The sequence below is a fragment of the Sminthopsis crassicaudata genome, chromosome 5 (genome assembly GCF_048593235.1).
Source record: "Sminthopsis crassicaudata isolate SCR6 chromosome 5, ASM4859323v1, whole genome shotgun sequence".
Taxonomy (NCBI): domain Eukaryota; kingdom Metazoa; phylum Chordata; class Mammalia; order Dasyuromorphia; family Dasyuridae; genus Sminthopsis; species Sminthopsis crassicaudata.
The window spans coordinates 115,050,067-115,075,628 of NC_133621.1; the positions used below are offsets into that span (position 1 = coordinate 115,050,067).

Below are 25,562 nucleotides of genomic sequence, written 5' to 3' on the forward strand. Positions count from 1 at the left end.
GACTGTGCCATTGCCATGATTTTGAACTTTAAAATCTTTTCTTTTCTCAAACACCTCTGTGAGCCCTTTCTCTACCCTCACGGCCATCTCCAGTCCTTTTATCCTTTCCCGTTCTGAGCTCATCTTTGACCTCATGTTGTTTTCCGACACGAGTTACTCAAATGTAGACTGTCTTTTGAGCATGACTTTCTTGACCTGCTGCTCCTACCCTGCCAACTCTTCAAACCCAGATCATCTCTTAATCGTGTGGGTCTCTTAAGCTTTTGTTTTTTTTAAGTTTTGTAAAGCTCCTTTCTTTCACTGTCAAAGTCTTCAAAATAATAATCTACACTCATTCTCCACATCTCATACTCACTTCTTGGTCCCTCGTAATTTAGCTTTCAATCCCGCTGGAGCATCACTGAGCACTCTGTACAAGGATGCCAATGGTACCAACAGTGATTCTCAAGTGCCCTCCTCCATGACTGCTACGGCATTTGATTCTGTTGTCTACCCCTTCCTCCTGGATATTCTTTTCCTTTGACTTCCATGACACTAGTCTTTTTAAAAAAAAAAAAATACTGATCTGATCATTTCTTCTGTTAGCTATATAATTTTTCCCTCGCCCGCTCTGCTTATACCATCTGTCTTTCCAAGTTCAGTTTCTAACTTGACCTCTCTCTCGATGGTCACATCTCCTCCCACAGATTCACATATCACATCTATGCAGATGGCTCTCACATCCCCACGTCTAGTCCTAATCTGTCTCTCGAACATCACTCTTGCACAATCAACTTCTTAGATAGCTACATGGTACACTAGCTAAGAGTGCCGAGTTTGGAGTTAGATGAGTTCAAATTTAGCCCTGGATATTTAACAGCTGTGACTTAAAATCTCTTTACCTTTCCTTGCCTCAGTTTCTTCATTTGTAAAATGGGAATATTACGAGTAGCTATCTCACAGGCTTGCCATGAGGTTTGAGTGAGACAATTGTAAAGTGTGTGGCACAGTGCCCAGCACATAATAAATTCTATAAAAATGTTAGCTATTGTTTTTTCTAAAAATATTCTAGATATTTTTCCTATTCTAGCTATTTCATTATCTTCCTATTGCACTTTCTTCCCCTCTTATTGAAGTTTAGGATTACCATCATCTTTCCAATGAACCTGAGCTCAAGTGATATCCTAATTCTTCTTCCAATTTCTGATATCGCCCCTCTTTGGATCTTCAACAATTATCAAAATAAGTTTCCTAAAGCCCAAGCCATACGACTACCTTGCTCAAGAATCTTCAATGCCTTGCTGTTGCTAAAACACAAGATCCTCTGCTTGATATTTAATGCTCTCCCCAATGTGCTTTGATGTTCTACATTCTACCAAAGTGCCTTACTACTGTTTCTTGAACATGTTGCCGTCTCCTGCCTGTGTTCATAGAAGTCACCTTTTGTGTTTGGAATCCTCTCCAGTTGCCCTCTGTCTGAATTCCTGACTTTCTACAAAGATCTGCTCAGATATTTTATAGCCTTGTCTGGTCCTTTGAGATGGTAGTTGTGAGCTTCCTCAACAATACAGATAGTCATACTCTTGATCTTGCCATCACCCACAAAATGTGCTCTTTATCTTCACTGTGACATGCAATTATTTGACCTCTTAGTTTTTTTTTCCTCTTCTTAGTTCTTGCCCAGACAACAATGCTACATTCCTCCCTTCCCCATCTTGAACTCTTAGTAAACCAGCTCAACTCTACGCTGCTTTCTTTTCTTGAATCCCTTGTCCCCTTCTCCCATCATTTTTCTTCCCCCACCAAGCATCAGTCCTGGATGATTTCCACTATCCTGCTGCTTTGTTCCTAATTAAAAAAAAAAAAAAACCAAAAAAACCCAAAACTGGAGAAATCTTGCTGTTTGGATCCACTATTCGTTAAGGTTATACAACTCAAATGGACCCTCACTGCTGCCAGGCAATCCTCTCTCATACCTCCCTAACTGACTCATTTTTCTACTCTTCACAGCAGGTTTTTCAAACTTTTAAAAATCCCTTTTCAAGTCTCTCATCGTTCTCCCTAGCCTGTTCTTTTAGCTGAGAACCCCAATATTTCACTGAAAAAATGGAGGCCATTTACTGAGCTTTTCCACTTCTTAAGTCACATATCCCAGCTCCCTTCTGCCACTCTCTCCTTCACCCAACACAGCTAAGGTACCCATTTTTCTTGACAAGGTAAACATGCACAAGTAATCTCATTCTATCTTGTCTACCACAGCAGATTGTTCCTCAACCATCCCCACTCTCTTATCTTCAACCTCTCCTTGTCTAGTGGTTGCTGCCATTCTCTCAATAAACATGATTTTTCCACGTCTTAGAAAACCCCTCACTTGACCCATCCCACCCCACTAGTTCGTCTTCATTTCTCCTTTTGTGACTAAACTTGAGGATATCTACAACAGCGACCTCTCCTTTTCCCCTCTTTTTTTTTTTTTTAACTCTATGATCTTGCTTTTATTATTAAATTCTCTCCAAAGTTACAAATTATCTACTTGCTAAAATCTAAAATCCTTCTTGATCTCTGCAGCCTTTGACACTTTCCTTTCCCAACACCAATTAATAGTTTCTCTTCTTTCCAGCGGGGAGTCATTTTAAAAACTTGCAGTACATTTATTCTTATGCATTTGATGTTACCACAAAAACAAAAAGTCAAAAGGTACCCAGAATAGCCAACAATCCTTTCCTATGCTATCTATATGGTAGATGTCTTCCATCCCAGATTCAGAGCAACCATCCTGCTTTGGGACCATTCCTCCCAAAAAGCTTCTCTCCTGGCTCTGGCCTCAGATGGGTGAGACAGAAGGGCTATAATGGGTGGTGGGACAATGTCTGCTGGAGGACTCCTCCCAGTAGTTCCCTTGACTTCTTCAAGCCACGATAGCTGGATTCAGAGGGCCTTTCTTGGCCTAAGGGGCAGGGAATCATCCTGAACAGCTGACAGAAGAAAGTATATGCCATTTGCCTCCAGGGTCTAACCTGGCTTCCCATTCCCTCCCCCTGCCTCAGGATTTTAAGCTCTGCATGTGTTTTATATCTGACTCCAAGTAGGTATGACTGTACTGTCTGCTGTTGGTGTTCAGTCCTTTCAGTCATGTCCAACTCTTCATGACTCCTTTTGGGGTTTTCTTGGCAAAAATACTGGACTGGATGGCTATTTCCTTCAACACATTTTATAGATGAGGAAACTGAGTTAAGTAAAGTCCCTGGGGTCACACAGCTAGTATCTGAGGCTGCATTTGAACTCAGGACTTCCCAACTCCGGGCTGGGCGCTCTGTGCACTGGGCCAACCAGCTGCCCCTTTGTCTTTTGTCTCACTTGAGTAATCAGAACTCTGGGTCTGAACTGTCTGTCTTGCTCTGAACTCTCTTGTCCTACAACACTTGGGTGATGATGTGCTAGGAGTCCCAGAAGTCCTCAGTGGGATGACTCAGCTCAGGGATCCACAGGGAGGATAACAGGCACAGCCAATAACAGAGGAGAAAGGAGCAGATCCTTAAGGAAACATCCAGACCCAGTTTTGGCTCGATGAAACCTGGCTCGGTCAGTGGGGGCTGGGGGGAACCGCTTCATGCCCTGGGTGATTGACTGAATGAACACTTTGCCCCCAATGGCTGAGCACGTTGCAGAGGGTTTTCTGGCTTCCATAATGACCAACACGGGCTGCGGACAGCACTGTACTACTTTATTGGGTCTCGCAAGCTTTAAATACAGAACAGGGGTTGGCATCTAGGACAAGGAGCAAGGGGTAGATGCTGCTGGCATTTAAGAATGGATAGATCAGAGAAGTAACGTAATCAACTATCAGTCAGAGAACTAGGAGGCACAGAGGAAAGGAGGCCACATGGGTTAGGGAGGGTACCAAGTGGCAGCTTCTCTTAGCTGATGGCTCTCCCTTGCCTCCCCTGTGCACAAAGTCTTTTGTGTTTATTCCTGTTCATAGGCAAGTTGATTTGAAGACAATTAAAAAACACAAATCAGGTCAGGAGGATCCTGGGACGGCAGTATCCATCAGCCCAAATGGCAATGCCCCCAGCCCCTAGGAAAGCTTTCCGGCTCCCCATCCTCCTGCCTAGGAATTCTGCCTCCCAAGACAGTCCCATATACTGAAGCAAAGCTGGACCCATTCTTCCCCCTTCCCCCGCCTCCCTCCTCTTCCCAGTCCTGGGTTCTCCAGTTGAGACCTTCCTCCCAGGGGGAAAAGGTTTTAGTGTAAGCGGTGCTGATGGGGGCAAGAGACACTTTCTAGCGGCTGTAGCCAAATTCATCTGCATCATCTGCTCGAAAGTCCCCATAACGCCAGAGATTCAGCTGTAACAAGAAAGAGAAAACGTCAGTGTTAGTTCAGTGTGTTCTTCCCCAACCAATGTGACCCACCTTTCTCCCATCTCACAGTGGTCCTTGGGGGCAGGAACTCACCCTGGCACTCTTGGCTGACTCCTGTGCATTCAGGTACTCTGTGATCTGTAAGTTTAAGAGCAGAGAGAAGGATGTCAGGGACCACAAGAAGTAGCCTATGGCACTCCTAATCTTGTGAGTGGCACCCTCTACCCCCATCATTGTCATCAGGGTTAGGAACACGAGGCAAATGGAGAAAATTCAGAGAAGACATGACAGCTGTCCAAGTATTTTAAGGGATGTCATAGGGCGCTCCCTTGGCTCCAGAGTGTCAGAATCAGGAATAATAGGCTGAAGTTGTAAAAAGGCAAATTTATAGGTTGGGCTCAATCTCAGGGAATGACTTCCTCACAGTGAGAGCTGGGCAGAATGGAACGAGCCTGAAGACACCACGAGGAGGTGATAGAGTTCTCCTCCTTGGTGTCCATGACCGTTTGTTGGTTATGACACGGTGCATATTTCCTTTTGTGTACAGTTTGGACTAGATTAGCCAGCCACTGAAGTCCCTTCCACTCTCAAATTCTGGTTCTGCGATTTGGGAAGATTCCAGAGGCCAGAGAATGCCTGAGCAGTTCTGCTGTTCAATGACTGGAAGAACTCACTCCTCCCTCATGCAACGAATCTTTAAAATGTGAATATGTCTTAGGAAAACTCACTCTGCCATTGAAAAGGTAGCTTTCCAAAGTGGGGATGGAGGGACAGGGAATGTGAGCAGTCAGGCCTTTCCCCAGAGTAGGAGGAGAAGCAGCGGCAGAGAAGACTCTATTTTATAAACAGTGGTGTCTTGTTGCAAAAGAAATATTGACTCTCACAATCAACACCATCGACCCATGAACCAGCCACAAATAAATTAGTAAGGACTGGTCATCAGGAGGGAAACAGAGAAGAGGAATGGAGAGACTGGAAGGGGAAAAGATGGGTGAAATGGAGGAAAGGAAGACAGTAAAGGCCCAAAAGAGGTATTGTTTTCAAACCAAATTTCTCTACTCTCTGCAAACAATTGGGCCAAGAAGTGGAGCGCAAGAGAAAAATGCCCTCTTTTTGTTCAGTGACAAGTTTTCTGACTCATAATGGCAGAGCTAGAAGGAACTTCACATCTCCGATTTACCCTCATGAGAGGGTACAACCGGATTGACCTGCGTGGGAAGCAGGTTCCCTCCTGTTAGTTCCTTACAAAAGGAACCTTCCTCAGTATAGTGAGGGCTAGAGGGCACAGAGATAATCTTGGGATGTGAATGGAAGGGGTGCAGATCATATCCCTAGAAGATGGCTTAAAACACCTATAGCTCTCAGCATAGATCTAGGAAGGGGGGCACCTGTCTGAATTGCATTATGGGAGCTACGGTACCTTGTCTTCTCATGAATATGAAGAAGAAAAGGGCAAAGACCTCTCTGGCCAGAGCTTTCTAAAGCCCATCATCTAGGGAAAAAGTTAAGGGTTAATTTCCCTTTCCAGTTTGCACTTAAGTTAGTCAAACTCATTTAACTTGGAAAGTAATTAAGTAGTTGGTCTGGCCCTGATCCCTTCTCATTTTCTGTGGCTACTCCCCTTCACCCCCCCACGCCTAGCCCCGTAGGTAATTTTTGCCACAAGAAAAGCAGCAGGCTTCCCTCCCCTAATAACATACCACTTTCTGGAACTGTTTCTCCTTGCGAACTTCCACCATGACCAGCCCTTCTTTAACCAAGCCCAGTCCCACATCACCCTTGGAGTCTGCAAACTGAAGGGTGACATGGGGGCAACCAGGGCTCATGTGTTCCACATTGAGGAGGCACTGAGTGTTTTGGATGTCCCGAACCACGCTGTCCACAGCATCTGTGCGGGCATCCTCCTGGGGGGGCAGAGTAGCACCACAAACAGCAAGGACATTAGTGACTGGGACATCAGCCCTCTCCATCCTACCGAGCCCGGCCCAACACGTCCTTGTGCACTCGCTGTTCCCCCCTCCCCCCCCCCCCAGTGCACTCGTGCTCATATACCCAGAGGCACATCTGTCCTAGGCTCGGGCAGACATTTAACACAGCGCATTAAACAAGGGTCTGGACTCACATCTTGTGGCACCTGGATGAAGGCAAAGGCATACTCTGTGGCTTGAGCAGGCAGCACCCGGGTGCTGAAGGCGGGCGGCAACGTACCCAGGCGGCTAGACGGAAGGATTTCTCTCTGTGGGGAAAGCATGGAAAAGGCCACCTTCAGATCCCCCATCTGCAGGACACCACCTAGATCGGGCCCTGGGCTCTAATGAAAATCCCTGAATTCTAACTAAGGGTTTCTGACTCTCGGCCCTGGGCGGGATCCAGGGGAGCCGCACCCACGGCCCTTCTCAGTCATCCAACCCCTGGAGGGCAGTGTCCGCCCCAGATGGCAGCTAATTCTAGGGACTCCGTTCTTCTCAGCCCAGGTCTGGTGCCGGGGACACCCGCGGTGCCTATTAAAATAATCACAGTGATAACTGGGCTAATTGTTGTTTCCATTTCCTTCCAAAGACTTATCTTCTGGGAGACAGGTTGCTGATTCTTCTGCTAGGCAGAGACGGAGGAGGTCTCGGCTGTCAGCTAAGAAGGGGAACATCCTGGGAGTCCCTGGAGGGCTGCCTACTCTGCTTTGGCTCTACTAGAGAGCAAATGAGCCTTGGACTCCCATGTTCCCTTGCTTTCAGAGCTTCCTTTTGTTCTCTGCGCCCCATTACTGAGTCTAACCCCAGAGTGGAAACAGGAAGCAGGCCGGGATCGGTGTCAGAGGCCCCGCTGGAAAGGCCTTCCCTCTCCTGCCACTGTATCTATGGCATCCCCAGTGTGAGTAGGAAATGGGGCAAGGGCGGGTGGGGAGGTGGTGGATGTAGAGCAGTGAGAGATGAAGCTTGGGCTTATGGGAGGAACATGGAAGACTTGCTGGAAGTCTCTGGGAATCTGTTTGCTGCAGTTGTTGCTCCTGGCCTGAGTTAATTTTCTTTCAGGGTACGGGGATGCTGAGAACACATCTAACCCAGCCACGTCCCATACAGACGCACTTATAGTCTGTGCTCCCATCCTACATGGCTGCGACCTGAGGGAGAATGAAGGGGGTCAGGCTCAACTCCTCGCTAGGATTATACGAAGCAACGCATTTTGGACATATGTACCTGAAGTAGGATATAAGCCTATGGCTCTGACCAGAATACAATTCTCCTATTCCAGGGATTATTCACCTGGGACTTATGAATTTGTTTTAAAATATTATAATAACTGTTGCTATTTGATTTCTTTTATAACTTGGAATATTTCATTTTATGCATTCAAAAAATGATTCTAAGAAACTTTACCAGATTGCCAAGAAATCTGTAACCTAAAAAATGTTAAGAGGCCCAGTGTTCTCCCCCTTCTTAGAAATGCAACTTTGTCTGTATCCCAAGCATGCTAGAAGAATTCGTTTTTCCCCTTCCCAGTGAGTCTTCTGGGTTTGCAGGGTACCCTGCTAAAACCCCAACACTCACATTGCCATAGTCGATGTAGAAGATGTGAACCTTGGCTGGAGACTCCACCTTTTCTACCCGAGCTCGGTACCTGCAAGGATATCAGCCACAGTGAAAACACAGCCACACTAGGTGGGGCTGGGAGCGGAGATAGGGGATTGGAGAGAGAGGGGCCCAGACTCTTCAGAAACCCTCGGCTGCAGGGAATGGATCGGCAGGGCCATGCACCAGGTCACCTTTCTAAGAGCTGGGAGAAGGCTTGGAGATCACCGCTCTCTCACCCTGGGCTGAACGTCTAACCTTCAACAGGATCTCAGTAACCAGGGAAGGAGAAGGGAGGGAGAATGGAATGCATAGAGCAGATTAATGTGTCCTTAGGGCATAAAGCAACAAGACTAATGACTAGATTGATGTCTGCTGTTTAAACCCAGAACACTAAACAGTAGCTGTAATTAGTCGGCAGATCTGTCTGGGAGGCTATAGCAGGGAACATGTCCAAGTCACTTTCTCACCCAGGGAAGGCCATGGGCCCTGCCCTCTGCAGCCAGCCTTAGCTGACCCTTTTCCAACTTCAGGGTGCTAGTCTCTCACCAGCCTCAGACAACGTGGGGGTTGTCCCCAGGCTGGAGTGTACTCCTCCCGCCTCCCCCCATCTCGCCCCCCAGCACTGCTGTTTCTGCTCTGTGAGTGTGGAACAAGCCAGTTGGTTCAGTTTCATCAGGCCTTCCCCAGGCTAGTTCCCCAGGGGAGTTGGGAGAATGCCACTTGCTTCTGCATTCGGGGAGCGGGCCAAGCTGCAGGGTGCTCTCCTATCCAAACTTGCCAACTGACTGCCCCCAAAGCTGGCCCTGGGCTGGCAGGGGGAAATCACTAGCAATGCAATGCAACCTATCAGCCAAGGGAGCTGCCAGGAAAGGAGCAGAATGATGTCATCATGCCACCTTGGAAAAGCCGCAGACCCAAGAGGGCTATCTTGGGCACATGAATGTGGGTGGCTGTGGGGCAGCTCCCAGGACACCTCCCCTCCCCTGCTCAGTCCTGGGTGCTTACCACTCTCCATCCACAAACTTGGCAATGCAGAATTCTCCTCGTCGAGGGGCATAGGATCCCTCTATGGGTGGGTGGCTGGCAATATCATTTCTCATGCCCTCCATCAACTTCTCCAGTTGTGTACCTGTGCGTGTGGGTGACAGTGGAGGTGAGGCCAGTGTGACGCACTTCAAGGTCCTGCTGGTGCACTGAGTAGGAAGGCAGTGACCTCTTCCATTCCTGAACCCTCAATTATGAGTCAGTCCCCCTACCCCCTCCTGTGAGCGCTTCCCCCACCCTCCAGGGCTAAGAGTCAGGGGCCTGAGTTCAAATTCCAGCTCTGCCTTTACTGAGTGGCTGTGAGTAAGCCCCCATGCCCCCTCCAGTCTCTGTTTCCTCATCGGCCACATTGGCCCGAGGTTCCATCTAGCTAGAAGCCTATGATTGTGTGATTAGGCCAGCTGGATGAGCAGGAAGGAGCAGGGCTCCATGCAAGTGGTGCACATTTTCCTAACTCCTACCAGTCCTAAAGGTGGGATTTTTCTAGGAAGAAAGGACCCGACTAAAACCATGGATCCCAAATTACAGTTCTCTGGATATAGCAATTCATCTTTTCATCTACTCTTCTCTCATCCTCCAGCTTCTCTACTCCAGGACTATATCTGGCCCAGGTCATACAGATGGTTGTCTACCTCTAGGCAAAAAAACTAGTATGACTACCCACTATACCATCCTACAACCTACATAGTGAGATGAAAGGCAAAGATGGAGATAAGGGACCACTGAAAATCCTCAAGAAAGGAATATTCAAACAATAGGGATCTGGCCTTAAAAGCAGAGTCAGAATCTAGGAAAAAAAGTGATAAAACCTTGGCCTAACGAGCCCAGATTCTCCTTTATTCAAATGGGTGTGATTTCCTCATTGACCTCATTGTTCCTTGGTTTTTAGACATTTTTACCCACTCTGGGGGTGATATGAACTCCAAGAGTGCTGTTGGGTTGGTTTCTTCTTTCCCTGTTCCAATCTGTACTATGCTGGGAACACAGATACAGTGCTAACTTCTAAAACCTCATTTATAATCCCTGGCTGCCTCATCGGTAACAGAAGGAATGTTTAGGTGGCCTTTTATATCCATGCCATCCTTCTCCCTATTGGGAAGCTTGAATTCCTCTTAATTCTGGGTTAAACAGTTCCCATCCCTTTTTCCTTTCTCTTACTACCATGTGCCCGGGGGGGGGGGGGGGGGGATTGGTCCATGCATTTTGTCCCTGCAGGAACCCTTTAGGTTTTCTTCTCAGCACTACTGTCTAACACAGCTTACCTGAAGCTCTCCTGGGAAGCCTTCCCTGACTCAACAGCAAATCTGCTGGCTTCTCCCTTGCCTTCTTTCAGGGCAGCCTGCCCAGAGCCCAACTCTAGTTTGGCAGATCACTTTCTCTATTACTCTCTAGTCACTTCAGAGGATAACTTTGCTCTCAGTGAGGTCAGAGGATTAGACTGTGTGTGTGTGTGTACAACCATACCTGTGTATGTGGTCTCTCAGGCCACTGTAATAAGCTATTCTCCTTGCTTTTCCAAGAATCTGGATCTGAAGGGAGCTGACTCTTCTCCTCACCCACCAGTGAACACTTTACAATCCTCAATTCCTTCCTACAGAAATGAATGTCACGACTAGGGCTGAGCTTACTCTAAGGCACTTTAGGATCATTTCTATCTCATGACTCACTCACATGGTTTTTCCTGGTTTGAGATGATAAAATCAGAGCTTTTTTGCTCTCCCATCCCCTGCCCCAGTTCTATTGATTAGTTACAACTTAATAGGATCAATTTATTAGTTACTTCCTAAAAGCAAGTGGTGGATTGTAGAGAGAAAGAACAGAACCATTTAGGTCACCATAAGGAGTAAAAGTTGTCTTGAGGTTGGGAAATGGGAGCATAAAAGCTTCAAAGTTTTTCTCTTTCTCAATTTGCTTATTCTCTTCAGTTATTCTGGCAATTCAGCCTGAGGTCATTATTTCTATCCCTTTCCTCTTTTTTTTGTCTTTGCTGTTCTCTGCAGCTCATTCTTTACTAACCATGAAGTTCTTGTCCTGATGAAGTAACTCCACAATTGTTCCACAAGACATAATGACTAAAGACGCAGTATCACAGAACTGGGCTTGTGTGGGATAATATGAAAGGTGCCGTTCTCCAAAGTACTTCAGGTCTGCCTTGCAGAGACAAAGAAGTACAGGAGAATCTGGGAGTTGAGAGATGAGGTACTCAACTCTAGATTATTAAATCTCCTATATGCCAGGCCCTGAGCGAAGCACTTTACAAACACTGACTCACTGAATCCTCACAATCACCCTGAGAAGAGGTGCCCTTATGGTTCTCACTTTACAGTTTGGAGACTGAAGTTAAAAGGTTTGTCAGCTGAAGCATCACAAGCTAGGCTGTGAGACAGGAACCATAAGGGAAAGGATGGTAGAAGGCATGAGAAAAACAAACAGAAACAGAAGCAGCGTTCTCATTAGAATGAACTACATGCCACTGGACAGAAAGAGCAAACAGATCATCAGACTGGAGAAGAGAAGAATTTATGACCAAACAAGAAATAGAGAACATTATAAAATGCAAAATAAATAATTTCGATTATATTAAATTAAAAAGTTTTGCACAAACAAAACCAATAGTAACCCCGTGTCCTTAATGAAATCAACTCAGCAGGTACAGAGGAACTTTATCCTGGGGAACAGAACAAATGAACAAATGCAATTGTTATGTTACTGTAAGTGATCTTTGAAAGATTGTGAAGAAGGGGAGAAGAAATAAGAAAGGCAGATATTAACCTGATCTTCAAATGAGAGAGTAAAATGAAGTCTGCTGATAAGCCCGATTTTGACTTCTGCTAAAATACTGGAATATATCACTGAGGGAAAGTTGGTATCAAAAAAAAAAAGTGAGCATGAAAAGTCAACATGTATTCACCAAGTTAAGTCTGATCAGGCCAGACAAGTTCCTTCTTTGAATGGGCAAGTTCTACCTGAGGTAGCCAAGAGTAGCAGTACAAACATAACATGCCCAGATTGAGCAAAGCATTCAGCAGTGTCAAGCTCATCTTATGCAAAAGTAAAAAGATATGGGCTAGTAGACAGAATGCTTGGATGGTCAGACCCAGAGCAATCTTGACTTGGATAAAGACATAGATAACACACTTTCAAATTCACAGATGGTACAAAACTAGGATGGATAACATAGTGGGTAATAGAGATAGGTTTAAAACAAACTTGACAGGGAACATTGGGCCAAACCTAAGATGATGAAATTCAGTAAGGATAAATGTAAAGTCTTATATTAGATGGGAAAAAAAATCAATTTTTAAAGTATAAAATGACATTCTTCTGAAAAAGATATGGGCGTTCTAGTGGCATGAAAGTTCAATGAGTCAATAGTGTGATGTGGCCACCAAAAACTGAATGTGATAAATACAGGGCTACATGAAGCACGATCAAGTGTCCAGGTCCAGGGAGGTTATCATCTTCTTGTACTTCAGACTTCATCTGGAACATTATGCTTAGTAGTAGGCACTATAATTTTGGAAGGAAATTGATAGGATAGAGAGCATCTAGAGAAAAGTAGCCAGAATGATGAAGAATCTCAAGATCATGCTTCATGTTAGCTAGTGGAAGAGACCAGGGATATTTAGCTTAAAAATGAAAAGATTTTGGGACAGGGAGCCAATGATAGAGGAATCCAAGCATGTGATAGTCTATCATAAGAGGGAAAACTGCAAAGCAAGAACTTCCTAACAAAGAGAGCTACCCCCTCCAGCAGGAAGGAAATGATGGGTTCCACGTCCCTGAAGTTCTTCAAGTAAAGGCTGTATACATTTCTCAGACATGTAGTGAGATTCCTTCAACTGTGGGCAAACCCCATAACCTCTCTGAACCTGTTACCTCCTCTATAAATTGAGGATTTTAATACTTGTAGCTGTCTATTAATACTCTGTAGCTGTCTGTGGCTGTGAAGATTAAATAAGTGAATACATGACACACACACATGCAAACACATGTAAGTATGTAGTTTTGTAAAGAATGCCCAAAATGCTAGCTCTATTATTCACCTTCAGTCTCTCTTGACAGTTCTTCAACCTCTTGACACTAATTAAAATCTCTATGTGTAGGTGAAGATGCTGTACGATGTGAATTCAAGCTGCTATTATTGTCAAAATGAGAAAGTATGGCAAGCAGCCTCCAATCCTGGGCTAGTGTCCTCTTTGCTGTGGGACGCTCCTTCCACAGAAGTACCCTACGTTATTTGAGCAAAACTAGTGATACCTGTTTTGCTCCCACTCCAAAAATGACCACTACTTGGTCTTGTCTCATTAAAGCAGCTACTTTTTGGTGAGTCTGATGTGAGTTGGTTTGCCTGACAACTCTCTGCAACCTTTGGCCTTGTGTCTAGATTTGGTTCGCATTGACTACCACATAGAAATCCTTATTCTCATTCAATTCAATCCACATGTTGGAGAAAAAAGTAACATTTTTTTTTTTCAACTTTAGCATATTAGATATAACCAGAAGTAGCACAGCACTGTGGGCAGAGAGCCCAGGGTTTGGAGGTGAGAAAACTGGGTTCAAATTCTACCCACACTTACTAGTTGTGTAATTGCAGGCAAATAATTTAAACCCTCAGAGGCCCGGCTTTCTGATTTCCAAAAAATGGGGAGAATAATCCTTTCACTGCTGCCCTCTCAGTGATGCTGGGAGGAAAGGCTTTTATAAACCTCAAAGCTGCATATAAATAGGAATTCTTCAGTTCTGATTTCCTGGCTGGGCTCCAGGGTCCAAGGCAGCTTCCCTTGAGGTGGTGTCAGTGTCTCCTAACAGCCCCACTCCCAGCTCCCCAGTCTCTCCTAGGATCTCGCTTGTCCCAATGCCAAAAGCTGCTCCCTCTCTTCTCCTGCTCTAATAGCTAAGGATATTTTTCTCCTGCTTTTCTCTCATCCCAGACGCAGACAGCCTAAGTCCAATAAAGGATGGGTTTCTGTCAAAATTGCCCTGCTCCAAAGGCAGCTTCTTGAGAAATACCATGAGAGAGGAGGAGAGCCATCAGCGCCGGGCTGGGCAGGCTGCTGGAGCCTCCTCGGCTCTGCTCCTTGGCTGTTGCTGCCCCTCAGCTCTAAGCTTGCCTGGAGGATGCTGTGAGAGCCTCCTCTTCTTCACTCATCACTCTGTTCCTCCAGGCAGGGTAGAGATGAAAGGGGGAAGGAAGTACACAGCAGGGCAGGGAGACTTGGCCCAGCCTCTAAAGGTCATCTTTTTAACGCTTCTCTGGCCTCCAGGAGCACGATTTTCCATAGGCAGAAGAGCCTGGGAAATGAGGAGCTGCAAGGGGGTGAAGAGAGGCTAGGGGCTTCAAGAAGGGTTGGCAATGCCCATGGGACGTCTACCCCCAGAGCTCCGCTTGTTTCCATGGTAACTGGCTACTCACTCTACTCGGGGTTCTGTTAACCTCTAAAGGAAAAATACCCAGCACAGGCGAACCAAGGATCTTCCCTTTTTGGCTCTCTTCCCTGGGGAGATGTGCACCTCAGAAAATGGAATCATGAGGTGGGAGGAAGAAGGGGAGTGCTTACGTCGACTCTTGGACACTGAGACAATCTGTTCTCTGCTCAGCCTAGCCAAGGTGTTCTGGGGAGAAAGGGGAGACCATTGGCCACAGGCGTTGCCTGTGTTTCTAAGTCCCACTAATTTCCCACTAGTTTCTAAGGTTCAGAAAAAAAACCTTCTTGTCCCCGTACTAAAAGCAGTGAGCCAGGCCCTGACAGGCGTTGGGTGGAGTGGGGGGTGCTAAGGGCGCACCCGGGCGCGTCAGGCTTTCAGGGAAACTCATTCACAAGGGGCACGGTATCTTTCTCCCACTGCACAAAAGGAGAAACGGAGCTTCTTGGGCACGGGGAGAGTGGCAAGCCCAGCGCGCTCACCGGTCTCCACATCCTGAACATAGAAGTGCAGGTCATCGGTGATCTCCGTCACAAAGACAGGCTTGTAGCTGGCGGAGCGCTCCTTTTCTTCCAGCACCGGCGACACCTCTTCCACGGGCTGCTCCTCATAGTGGGCCCACACCTATGGGCAGAGAAGGGGAGAGGAGCACAGTCACACAGAGGGGAGGAAGTCGGTCTTACACAGACACAGGCCTGGGATAGGAAGGTACATGAGGAGAAAACAGGGGAGCCACCTATAGAAGTTTTCTCTCTGGGCATCTTACATTTCTGCTGTTTCTCCTCTCTCCCTGTCTGTCTGCCCACAGTTCTGGCTCTGGAATTTGTGGAGCTCATCCAACAAAGTGTTTTTTGTACTTACTGTATATATAGTACCTTTGGTGACCTGGCCAGGTATTTCAGAATAGGAACTACTGGGGCTACTTAAGGCAGCTTGGGAAAGTGGGAAAGGCTGAGGGCTCTTGGTTTTGGTCTGCTTGTTTCAGTAGTATCCACTCTTTGTCACCCCATTTGGGGTTTTCTTGGCAAAGATCATGGAGTGGACTGCCGACTCTGGCTCAGGGGCCTTGCTGAGGAGGAAGCATGATGCCGGAAAAGTGGGTACTTAGCAACGAAGTCCATTTGTTGATCTGAGGGTAAGAGTTTTTACATCTTCGGACACAGCCATAACAAGCAACTTTCTCATGAGAACTTTCCTCTGGCAGTTTCCTAGCTTCCTTGTTACCAAAAAGATAATTTGGTTCTCAAGAGAAGAGAGGAGTGGCGAGCCAATATCTCTGAGTTTACACAGTCTTCAGCTTCAGCACAAGCAACAGGGAACACCTGGGCTGGTCTGATGCCTCTGACTCCTCAGAGCTGGCCCTCAACAGACCGCCACTTCCTCCAGCTAGTTTTACAGATGAGGAAACTGAGGCAGACAAGATGAAGTGACTTGCCCGGGGTCACACATCCGTAAGTGCCCGAGGCCAGAGCCGAGTGCAGGAAGAGGAGTTTACCCTCTCTGCCACCACCTGGCTCTTTCATTACTGAATTGACTCTGAACAACTCCATTACTACCCCTCTGGTCTCAATTTTCCTATCTGTAAAAAGAGGGATGCTGACCTTGATGACATTCTGGCTCTGAATCAATGAGGAGCTGAGAGACTGACCCAGGAGAATGGGGAGGCACTGGGCCTGTGTGGGGACAGAGGAGGCCCCAAAGGGAAAGGCCCACTCTGAACTCCACAGGTGAGGTGCTAGGGCGAGTCCCTTAAGTCCAACCTCTGAGGCCCTCAGCACCTAAGACTGCCTACAAGGAAGGCCCAGGCAGCACAGGGACCAAGGAAGCCTCTTTCCAATCACCCTGGTCCCTTTTTTCTACTGCAGAGCCTGGGCTGCTCCCGCTCTAACCTCTCCTCGCCTCCCTCCCTTCTCCTCCCACCAAGCTGTCAGGGCTGGGGTGGCTCCGACGCTGATTCAATGTGATGGCACGTCAAGTCCAATCCTGCAGGAGGGAGATTATCCAAGGGCTGGGGCCTGTCAGACCTGGGAAGGGAGGTGACTTTCTAGTTGAGCAGCTGGAAGCTGAGGACTGGTGGGTGGTCCTAGAAGGAGGTCTAAGACCGCAGGTTGGGACAAAGTACACAGGAGACCTGGGCCTCAATGGGGATTACACAGAGAGGGACCCCAACGGCCAGGAGGTGAGAGGCAGGAATGTAATAGAAATACTTGTGACCTGGTAGCAAGGAGTCCTGGCTCGTTGACCCAGAGCTGTGTGACCTTGAGGAAGTAATTTAGATTCTTTGGGTCTGTTTCCTCATTTGAAAAATGGGGGCTGGGGGAGAGGGGATGGGCAGAGGAGGGGTGAGGATAAACTGGAAACTCTCTAATGCCCCTCCAGCTTTAGCATTTTGTAACTAAGATTTTGTGACAGCCAGAACCAGCCTCCTGCTCATGCTTGGAAATGGAAACAGAGTGCAGGTGAAGAGTGTGAAATCCCCCCCCCCCCCCCCCAGGTTAGAGAGGACATCCCATCCCCACTCTGACAGGGGCACCAGGGCCGTGTTCCACCGTATGATTCACAGAGGGCACCGATGAAGAAAGAGGGCTGGCTGCAGGGATGCTGACTAAAGCTGTAGGTGCGGTTTTTGTGGTGCCAAACCTGCTTTCAAGACTTCCAGTCTACAAAACAGAATTTTGTCAAGATTCCTGTCCTCGTTTCCCAAGATAAAAGTGTATATGGACTATTGGATCGAGTGTTAGCACTGCATGCGATTGATTATGTGGGGAAGGAAATAAGATGGGAGAAAAAAGCAGAGCATTTAGAACTTTTTAAAGTTCTGCTATTTCTTCCTTCATTTTGCCACTCAATTAATTACTTCTTCACATATTAACTTCCACTCTATTAACTCCTATACCTGTTACCGTTACCCATCACACACCATATACTATGTTCACTCTCCAACTTCCTCATATTCAAAAGACTTCCACACACTCTTACACTCCCATTAATTCTGCCCACCAGATTCACATGGACTTGGTCAACACACACAAAAAAGACCCTTTTCCCCAAAATTTGGCTGACCAGAAAAAGTGAGTGTGACAGTTTTTCAAACGACAGCTCTGTTCTCTTTCTTGATGCCCCAATTAGCTTTGGCTTTTCTTTCACCCTATTTACCAATGGAAGAGACAAGAAAAGAAAAAACAACCCATCCCCAAAACTGGGACTAGAGGTACCCAGCTCCCCAGGCTTGTGCTTTCTTGCCTTGGTTTGCTAAGAAATGAGGTTGTCTGCTAGTCTTCTGGGGCTTAAATTTTTTTTTAAACTCTTAGTAAATTTATTGATTTTTAATATACATTCATTTATGAATCATGTTGGGAGAGAAAAATCAGAGCAAAAGGGGAAAAAACCCATGTGAGAGAGAAAAAAAAGTGGACATAGCATGTGGGTGCTGATTTACATTCAGTCTCCCTAGATCTTTTTCTGGATGCGGATGGCATTTTTCTGTCCAAAGTCTATTGGGATGGCTTTGAATCACTGAACTCTTGAGAAGAACCAGTCCTTTCATAGCTGATCATTGCACGTTCTTTCTGTTATTGTGTACAATGTAATTCTGGTTCTGCCTGTTTTGCTAAGGGTCCTTTTTTCCCTTTGCCTCCCCTATTGCTCCCCTTATTTCCTCTTAGACCCCCAATACTCTTTCCTTTTACCTTGTGTGATGCCCAAACCTCTAAGAGAGCCCACTGAATCCAAAAGGCAGTGTCCCCGGGACGATCCCAGGGCAGAGCCTCGGGCTGGGGGAGAAGCAGCCAGCAGCCTCAGTGCCAACTCTTCCCTGGTGTCTCTCCTCTCTGTCTGTGGGGGAGAAGAATGCCCGAGCATGAAGGATAAATCCAGAGACCATGAGGAGCGAAAGAAGTTCTGGTTATAGGCCCAGGCTCCATAAACAAAGAGAGGAGAGAAGTCATGTTGGTTTAGGCCGTAATGGGAGTCTGTGCTCTTGCTGTATAGAAGAAGGGAAGTCAGTCTGTATAAGAAAAAAGTTTTCCAACATAAGTGGAGTAACCTTGGTGTCCCCGGACAGTGACGAGAGCGGACTGATCTTTCCTTGATCCCTACTATGACAGCTCAAGAGGACCTACCAACATTAAGGTGAAGGTTACATCAAGAGTGCCACAGCTGCCCTAAGAATAAGGGATGGGAAGAGCGCCTGGGGAGCCTAGCCACACCTTACAGGATGTTAAGGAGGCGGAGAAGCCAAGGGCAGTAATGGTGGAATGCCAGGACCTGGTGGACAAAGGCTAAAGGTGAGAAAGAGGAAATCCAAGGATGAAGACTGGGGAGAGGCAGTGTGAGGCAGTGTGATGTAGTGGAGAGAATGCTGGACCTGGGGTCTTGCCTTACAAGCTGGGTGACCCTGGGCAAGTCATGGAATTTCTTCGAGCTTCAGTCTTCATTCTTGTAAAATGGGGAGGGCAGCCTCTTGCTCCTGGAGACCAGTGGCCGCTGACAGGCGGAGATGGGTTGTGGAACTTCGTTACGGGAAGAAGGTAGGGAGGACATGGTCTTCAGGACGCAGGCAGGCCAGCCCCTTCCCTGACCCCAGAGCAGAAGGGGGCTCTGGAGGTAGCGATCCGCTCCCCCTCAACTCTGGATGTTGTGTTGTGAGAAGATAGACACTGACAAGACATCTGCTAATGCCACGTCCTCCCTGCCATCACACACTCCCTCGCTTCATCACGTCAGATCACCAAGAAGCAGCGTGTCACTTGTAATCCCCAAGGCTGACATTCTGCCTGTCACCGAACGGGCCTCTCCGGAGAGGCCCCTCTCCCTGGTCCCCTCTTCTCGGTCCCGCAGTGCGGGGGGCACTCTGGCTGCTTCCCTTGACTCCTCAGTGGGAGAGTCCCGAAGAGGTGCTTCCCCAGCCACCTGGGGACAATGGGGGAAGCGCTCCCGGAGGCTGTATTTTCCAGCTCATTGTTACTCATCTGTTTGGTGGATTAGTGGTTAAAAAAAAAAAGAAGCTGCAGCCATCCCTTCTCCTCCCTACCCAGGTTCTCTTTAGGCTCAGATATCTGAAGGAGATTTTCACTAGACCAGGGAAGGTTCTCCCCCTGCTCCCCACGGCGTGGGCTAGGATGGCCCTGTCTACACCCTCCTTCAGAGCAATGGTCCCAGATCCAAGTGAAGTCCAGCTTTTCCCTTTTCCCCGACTTCCTCCTCAAAAGTTCTTTGTCTACAGATCTCCATTTTGCTGCAGCACTCTGACCCTTCATACCAGGTTCTGAACCACTACCTGTTGGTGGGAGCTGGTAAAGAAGCTGTGCGGCAAGGCCAGGAGTGTGGTGTGAAGGGCAAATCAGGTCAGGAAGTGGTAGCTTTTTTTTCTGTCCTGTCTCTCCCCTCCCCAGGGAGCCCCCTGTCCTTAGTTGGCAGGAGGTGGGAAGCATGGTCTGGGGATCTGCTGGCTCAAGTCCTTCCTTGCTAAACTCTATTTAATACTGCTATTCTCAGGCTTCAGGGGAGGGACTGGCTTGGGGCCAGGGTGGAGGATGCCTTGACGCTCACAGCAGGGGAGCCAAATAAAACAAAATCAATGGCCAACGATACCCCCTTTTTCTCAGTCAGGGCCCTGATAGGATGGGAAGACAGAGAAAACAGGCAGTACAATGGAAAGAGGAAACTGTTGCTGACCCCATGGCTTCCAGGTCTACCCTGGGCCCTGGGAGGAAAATGGGGTTTGCCGTTAGTCAGCCTCCTACTAAGGGGAGGGCATGGCTCTACCCAGTCCTTTCACTGAGGAGTCTGTGTAGGGACAGGGAGGAATTAGCCCAGCAGGGGGTAGCTACTAAATGGAAAATCCAATTGTCAGGTTCTCCAAATAGATGCATGTACACGTGCCTGGGTGTGAGGGTGTGCAGACAATCACCAGCATCACCCCCTTTGCCCCCGGTCTTGTGCTTTTCTCCTAACATCTCCCCCAGAGTCCCAGAGAGGAGAGGACAGGCCCACTTCCTGGGCTCTTAGGTGCTTTTTCTCAGCTCTGATGTACTGATATCTCCAATGGCCACCTCTTCCTGTTGCTTAGCTGGCCACAGACATCCCCTCTTCATTCACAGTGCCTTGGTAATTTCGTCTGGAGCTTAACATATCCTCTGCCAATACAAGTCCAATGGTCTTGGGCTTTGGTCCCAAAGACTCACCAGATTTTCCTGCCCCAAGGCCAGCAATCATGCCCTGCAGTCCTCCTAGTGTCCCCTGGTGCTGAGTGCAGGCAAGGCCAGCTAGCCAAGCCAGGACCTGCAAGGAGATCTGCATGGAGCAGGCTTGGCAGCTTCTGCCAGCACCTACAGGCCCCTGAAGAGGCTCTGCGGCCTCCTTGGGATAGGGTGGGAAGTAAAAGGTAGGAGGGCAGCCCCTGGCACAGGGAGGGAGGCCCTGCTCTCTAACTGGGCTGAAATAAAAACATTCAATCTAAGTAATTAATCACTGATAATGACTTCCTGGCTTTATCAAAGGGCAACAGCAAATGATGACTTGGGCTCGTTGAGCCCAATCTACTTTAGAGTAAATAATGACGCCTGCTCCTAACACCTGGCACGGCTGTGCTCCCTTCATCCCCCATTGGCTTAAGCCTGGAGGGCCTGGCCTCTCCTACTCTTGGCTCAAGAGGTCTGGAGAACTGTTTCCATCTGCAGTGGGCAGCGAGGAGGCGGCTGAGTGGGAGTGACAGAAGGAGAGGCTGTTTTTGAATCTGGGTCTTGAAAACGGGTGTTTGCTGCTGCTCATACTACTCATCGTGACTACTCAGAGAGGACTTCAACCTCTGCTCACGTGGCACTCACCTAAACATGTCCACCAATTCTCATCTCCATCTTGGGAACTTAGAAGAGATACCAGAAAGGACAGGGTTTTTTATATGGCAGAAAATGCTGCCCCACCCCACATGTTTAGAGAAGCTGTCGGAGCAGGAAAAGAGGATGTTTGGGAAACTGGGCTTTGGAAAATAAAACAAGATATTCTAGTCCTTTCAATTTCTCCCATCTCACCATCCTTTATTTCTCAGCATCCAAAGCACCAGCTCTCATGCATTTCAAATAATTTTTTTTCTTTTCAGGAGCCACAACAAAAAAAAGATGGAAAATCCTTTCCTAGTTGAGGGGTATTTGTTTGTGTACAGAAAGCGGGCTTCTATCACAAAGTGATTACGGGGAAGACTGGTCTCTCCTACCTCACTATTATCTTGGGTGATTTCTGAACTGCAATTTAATATTGCTATCCTCAAATTCCAAAAAATCTATGTATTTGGCTTATTCTAGGTGGGTAGATAAATGATTTGAGAGGAAAGACAGAAGTTTTAAGGGGAAAAAACTAATTCCATGAGGGGAGGAAAGATAAAGGCAGAAAGAGATAAAGGAAAGAGTCTTCTTTTATGGGGAGAAATGGAAAAAAGAGCAGAGGAACCCCTGCCTTTAGTTAGGTAAGCAGGCCCCACTCTGGGAATTGGAGACATAGAACCAGATGATTACCCCCATAGGGAAGGAAACATTTATTCCTAGAACAAATTTATGGCTCAGCACGGCTGTCCTACAAAATCCTCCTCAAGCACAGAGAAACCCTGACAAATTGGTGGCCGATTGATTTATCCCCATTATCAGTGCTGGGCTGTAAGTCAAGCACTGCCAGGCTTTTGGAGAGGGTAGGTGGGGGCAGGGAAGGCTGGCTCCCATCACCCAAGTACTTTGTTCTTTAATCGACAATTTGTTTCCCAAAAATGCTTCCTGACCCATCCCCCATCTCTTCAATGCAGTATCTGCAGAGGCTGATATACTGTAAATCTGCCATCCTAACAGGTTTATGTCTCTCCGGGGGTAGCTTCCAAAATGGGCTTCCCGACTACGGGGTAATGTGAAGCAGATTCAAATGACGGCTTCAGGCCATCCAAGGAATCCTGGAGAAGTCAGGGGCCTGGTAAAAGTGCCACGATCCCCTCTTTCTCTCCCTTATGGGGGCTCAGCTCCCAATTGTTTCCCTATTATCTACCTTAATCCATTTTCTCACTCCAAATGCCTTATTGTTACAAAGACTAAATGAGTATTCTTGAGCTATACCTGAATGATAGCTGTACCTGGGACAGAATGATTCAATGGCGAGGGTAAGAAGTTAAGGGGAGACAAATGTAATTGCCACTCCCATTTGACCCAAGCAGATGGCTCCCTTTGTGGCTGCCCCTGCTTCTGCAAAGGGCTTGTTGACTTAACTTCACAGATCTACAATTCTGAAGGTGTGGGTATTTGCCCCACTGATGCCAATCAGAAATCCATTGTAATTTAGTAGGTGACTGAGAATTGTTTTGGGGAGAATAAAATCTTTATCCTACAGCCAACCTGGTAATGAGCCTGTCTAAGCTCAGTGAGTTTAGCCCTTAGAAATCCGACTTATGGTTCCCCACTGACACCATTCCAGCTGTAGGACCTGCCTATGCTTAGCTTCACTGGCCCGGCCTTTAAAAAGGCCTTATGGCATGCAGACATATTAGATTAGCATTTAGTAGAAGCTTCCTAACTCCACTGGTCAGTCCAGGTCTTGCTGGTCAGTCCAGGCTTGTCTGGGGCAAGAAAGAACACCCCAAGCCATCAAGCTGAGATTCCTGCTCAAAATGATTTCTGTTCCTGGATATGACCCTCTAGGGTATCAGGAGGCCCGAGTCTGAACTCCTAGCTTTGCACCTTGATGCCTCTCTGCCACCCTGGGCAGGCCATTCATCTCTCCGGGATTTTGTAAAATGAAGGAATTGGACAAGATGACCTTTACTCTCCCTTGCAGGACTAAGTTCATGATCCTACGATAGGCAGAAAAGATGGAGCAGCTGCCCAGTTTCTGGCTCCAGGTGTTGCAGCCTTTTCCATCTCAGCCCCTGTCTGTGACTGCTTACCTTCTCTTTCTTCTGTTTGGCAGCTTCTTCAGCAGACAGCAAGGACTTGTAGTAGGAGCTACGCTCAGCCGTGAAGTGAACCTTGGAAAGCGCATGTTCCACCAGGGAGACTGACAAGTTGGCGCCGTCGATGTGCAGCCAGCCGATGAAGTTCCCAGCCTTATCCATGCTCTCCACCTCTACTTCCACCTGGGGACAAAAGAAGGGACCGAGTCAGCAGAGGATGGCTCTGGGGCACCAGGGTTGATGCATGGTGAAAGGCAAGAAACTATCAAGTGTGTGCAGAAGACACTGTGATGTTTCTTCGTAACTTGAGACCTGGCTGAACCTGCTCTATGAAACGGTAGTGGGCAAGGATGTCGCAGGCAGGGCAATATCAATGGCTAGAAACACTCCGCCCGACTGAACTTCTTAGAACCCTTCCCTCTAAAGCTAGGACCTATGACCTCATGGTCCCAAATCATGTCACCAAGGAACCCCAGATTCTTGCCCCTGGGCTACAGGCCATCTGTGTCCCCTTAACAGGAAGCTTGTTGGAAACTTTCCTTGTTTCCCTACGGCCAGGGAATCCCCAGATGGAATATCACATAACCAGGACATCCACTAAACCAAGGATGGGAAACCTTTTTTCCTGCTAAAGGCCATTTGGATATTTATAAATATCCACACAAAATCGTCAACTTATAGAACTCAAGCAGTGGGAGGCTGTTGTACCTAGCTTTCAGCTCATCATCTCCTGCAGTTTGCCTTAGCAAATGATTTTACAGGCCTTATATGGCCTGCAGGGCAGATGCTCCCCATCCCTGCACTATACCTTTCCATCCAAGACCTTCCCATCATTCCGCCACAAACTGGGGGCTTCAAGGGGTGAATCCAATCACTAAAGCAATCTTAGTCCACTACAGGGCTCTTTGAAGAACAGAGGGCAGGGAAAGTTCAGGTTTCTGGACACAGCCGTGATTTTGCCTTAGGGTGGCAAATATCATTGTGCTTTGAGACTGACAGAGAGAAAGGCTGAGGAACATGGCTGGTGTTGGCTACCACCCTTCTTCAGCTCCCACCCCCAGCTCTGCAGCAGAAAGACAAGTGGGCCCTTAGGGAACCAGGCTGTCCCTGAGGATTGGGGAGGCAGTGCTTTGCCTGGAGGAGTTGAATGAATGAATTTTTAATGAAGGTAATTAAAGTGGCTGCCATGAATGCCAGGCAGGAACAGGAAGAAGACAGACTGAGTGGGACCAGGTGATCTTTAGGGTCCCTTACACATAAAAATCCTATAATCTATGCACTGTACTCATAGAGGGCACAGTCCCTCGGTGTCAGCAATGGCAAGTGCCCTCTAATGTAACCATTTGCCCAGGTCATGGGCCCAGACAAGGTATCTGTGCTGGTTGGTGAGAGTTGAGGTCTAAATAATTCCTCTGGGCACCCTACGTAGTGCATTGGCTTCTTTCTCCTGTTCTAGAAATAGCTTCATCCACTTGGTATCCAAGGAGGTGCAATGTTAGGAGCGATACTAAATAGCAGAGTCACAGCTCACAAGGTCCAGTGTGAGAAAAGCCCTCAGATATAGGCCCCTTCCCCTCAATGACTATTTCCCTCTCATTCGAGGATCTAGCTCATTTTATACTTCTCTCCCGACTCTCCTCTCACCTCCCTTCTCACTCCACTAAAGGGGGCCATAAAAGCCTTTGCTGCCAAGTGTAAAAACTTGTATTAATTTAAATGGCTTCAAGCTCGATTAAACAATGAAATGAATGTCTAAATACCTGAGAATTCACTGGTGCCTGGGACAGAGCCAGCGGTGGCAGCAGCGCGGGTCATGGGGCAACCCAGCCTCCACCAGGATTTTGGGAAGCTTTTTGCACGGGGATATGATTACTCTATCTGAGAGGGGAGAGCCCTAGATGAAACAAGTACCAGTTTTAATCTGCGTTCCACTGACCAGACAACCAGACTCTCATCCCTACATTTTACACATAGTGATAGCTAATCTTTTAAATATAATAATTATGTGAATAATGGAATATAGTTTAGTCCATATAATTAGGGGTGAAGGGACCCTTCTTTCCTGGTTCCTTTAGTAGACTATAACCTCCTTGAGGGTAGGGACTGTCTTTGCCTTTCTTTGTATCATCACTGCTTAGCACAGTGCCTAATAGATGCTTGAAAACTGACTAGTCCCTTCTGGAAAGTTTTTCCTTCTGACCTGTGACAAATGTGCGCTTCCTTTGGCTCAGTGTTAACCTTTTCCTCTTCAAATA

At 47.4% G+C, this 25,562-nt stretch overlaps 1 protein-coding gene across 1 annotated transcript in view; it reads right to left on the reverse strand.

The window, feature by feature from the left end:
- Positions 1 to 3,682: 3,682 nt before the first annotated feature.
- SND1 (staphylococcal nuclease and tudor domain containing 1) overlaps positions 3,683 to 25,562 on the reverse strand; it is a 462,540-nt gene continuing 440,660 nt past the window's right edge. The window contains exons 17-24 of the mRNA XM_074268024.1: positions 23,302 to 23,490; positions 14,867 to 15,008; positions 8,919 to 9,042; positions 7,890 to 7,959; positions 6,467 to 6,580; positions 6,045 to 6,248; positions 4,438 to 4,482; positions 3,683 to 4,329 (exon numbers count right to left, since the gene is read on the reverse strand). Coding sequence (XP_074124125.1) covers positions 4,264 to 4,329; positions 4,438 to 4,482; positions 6,045 to 6,248; positions 6,467 to 6,580; positions 7,890 to 7,959; positions 8,919 to 9,042; positions 14,867 to 15,008; positions 23,302 to 23,490 — 954 coding nt within the window. The 3' untranslated portion in view covers positions 3,683 to 4,263. The remainder of the gene's footprint in view (positions 4,330 to 4,437; positions 4,483 to 6,044; positions 6,249 to 6,466; positions 6,581 to 7,889; positions 7,960 to 8,918; positions 9,043 to 14,866; positions 15,009 to 23,301; positions 23,491 to 25,562) is intronic.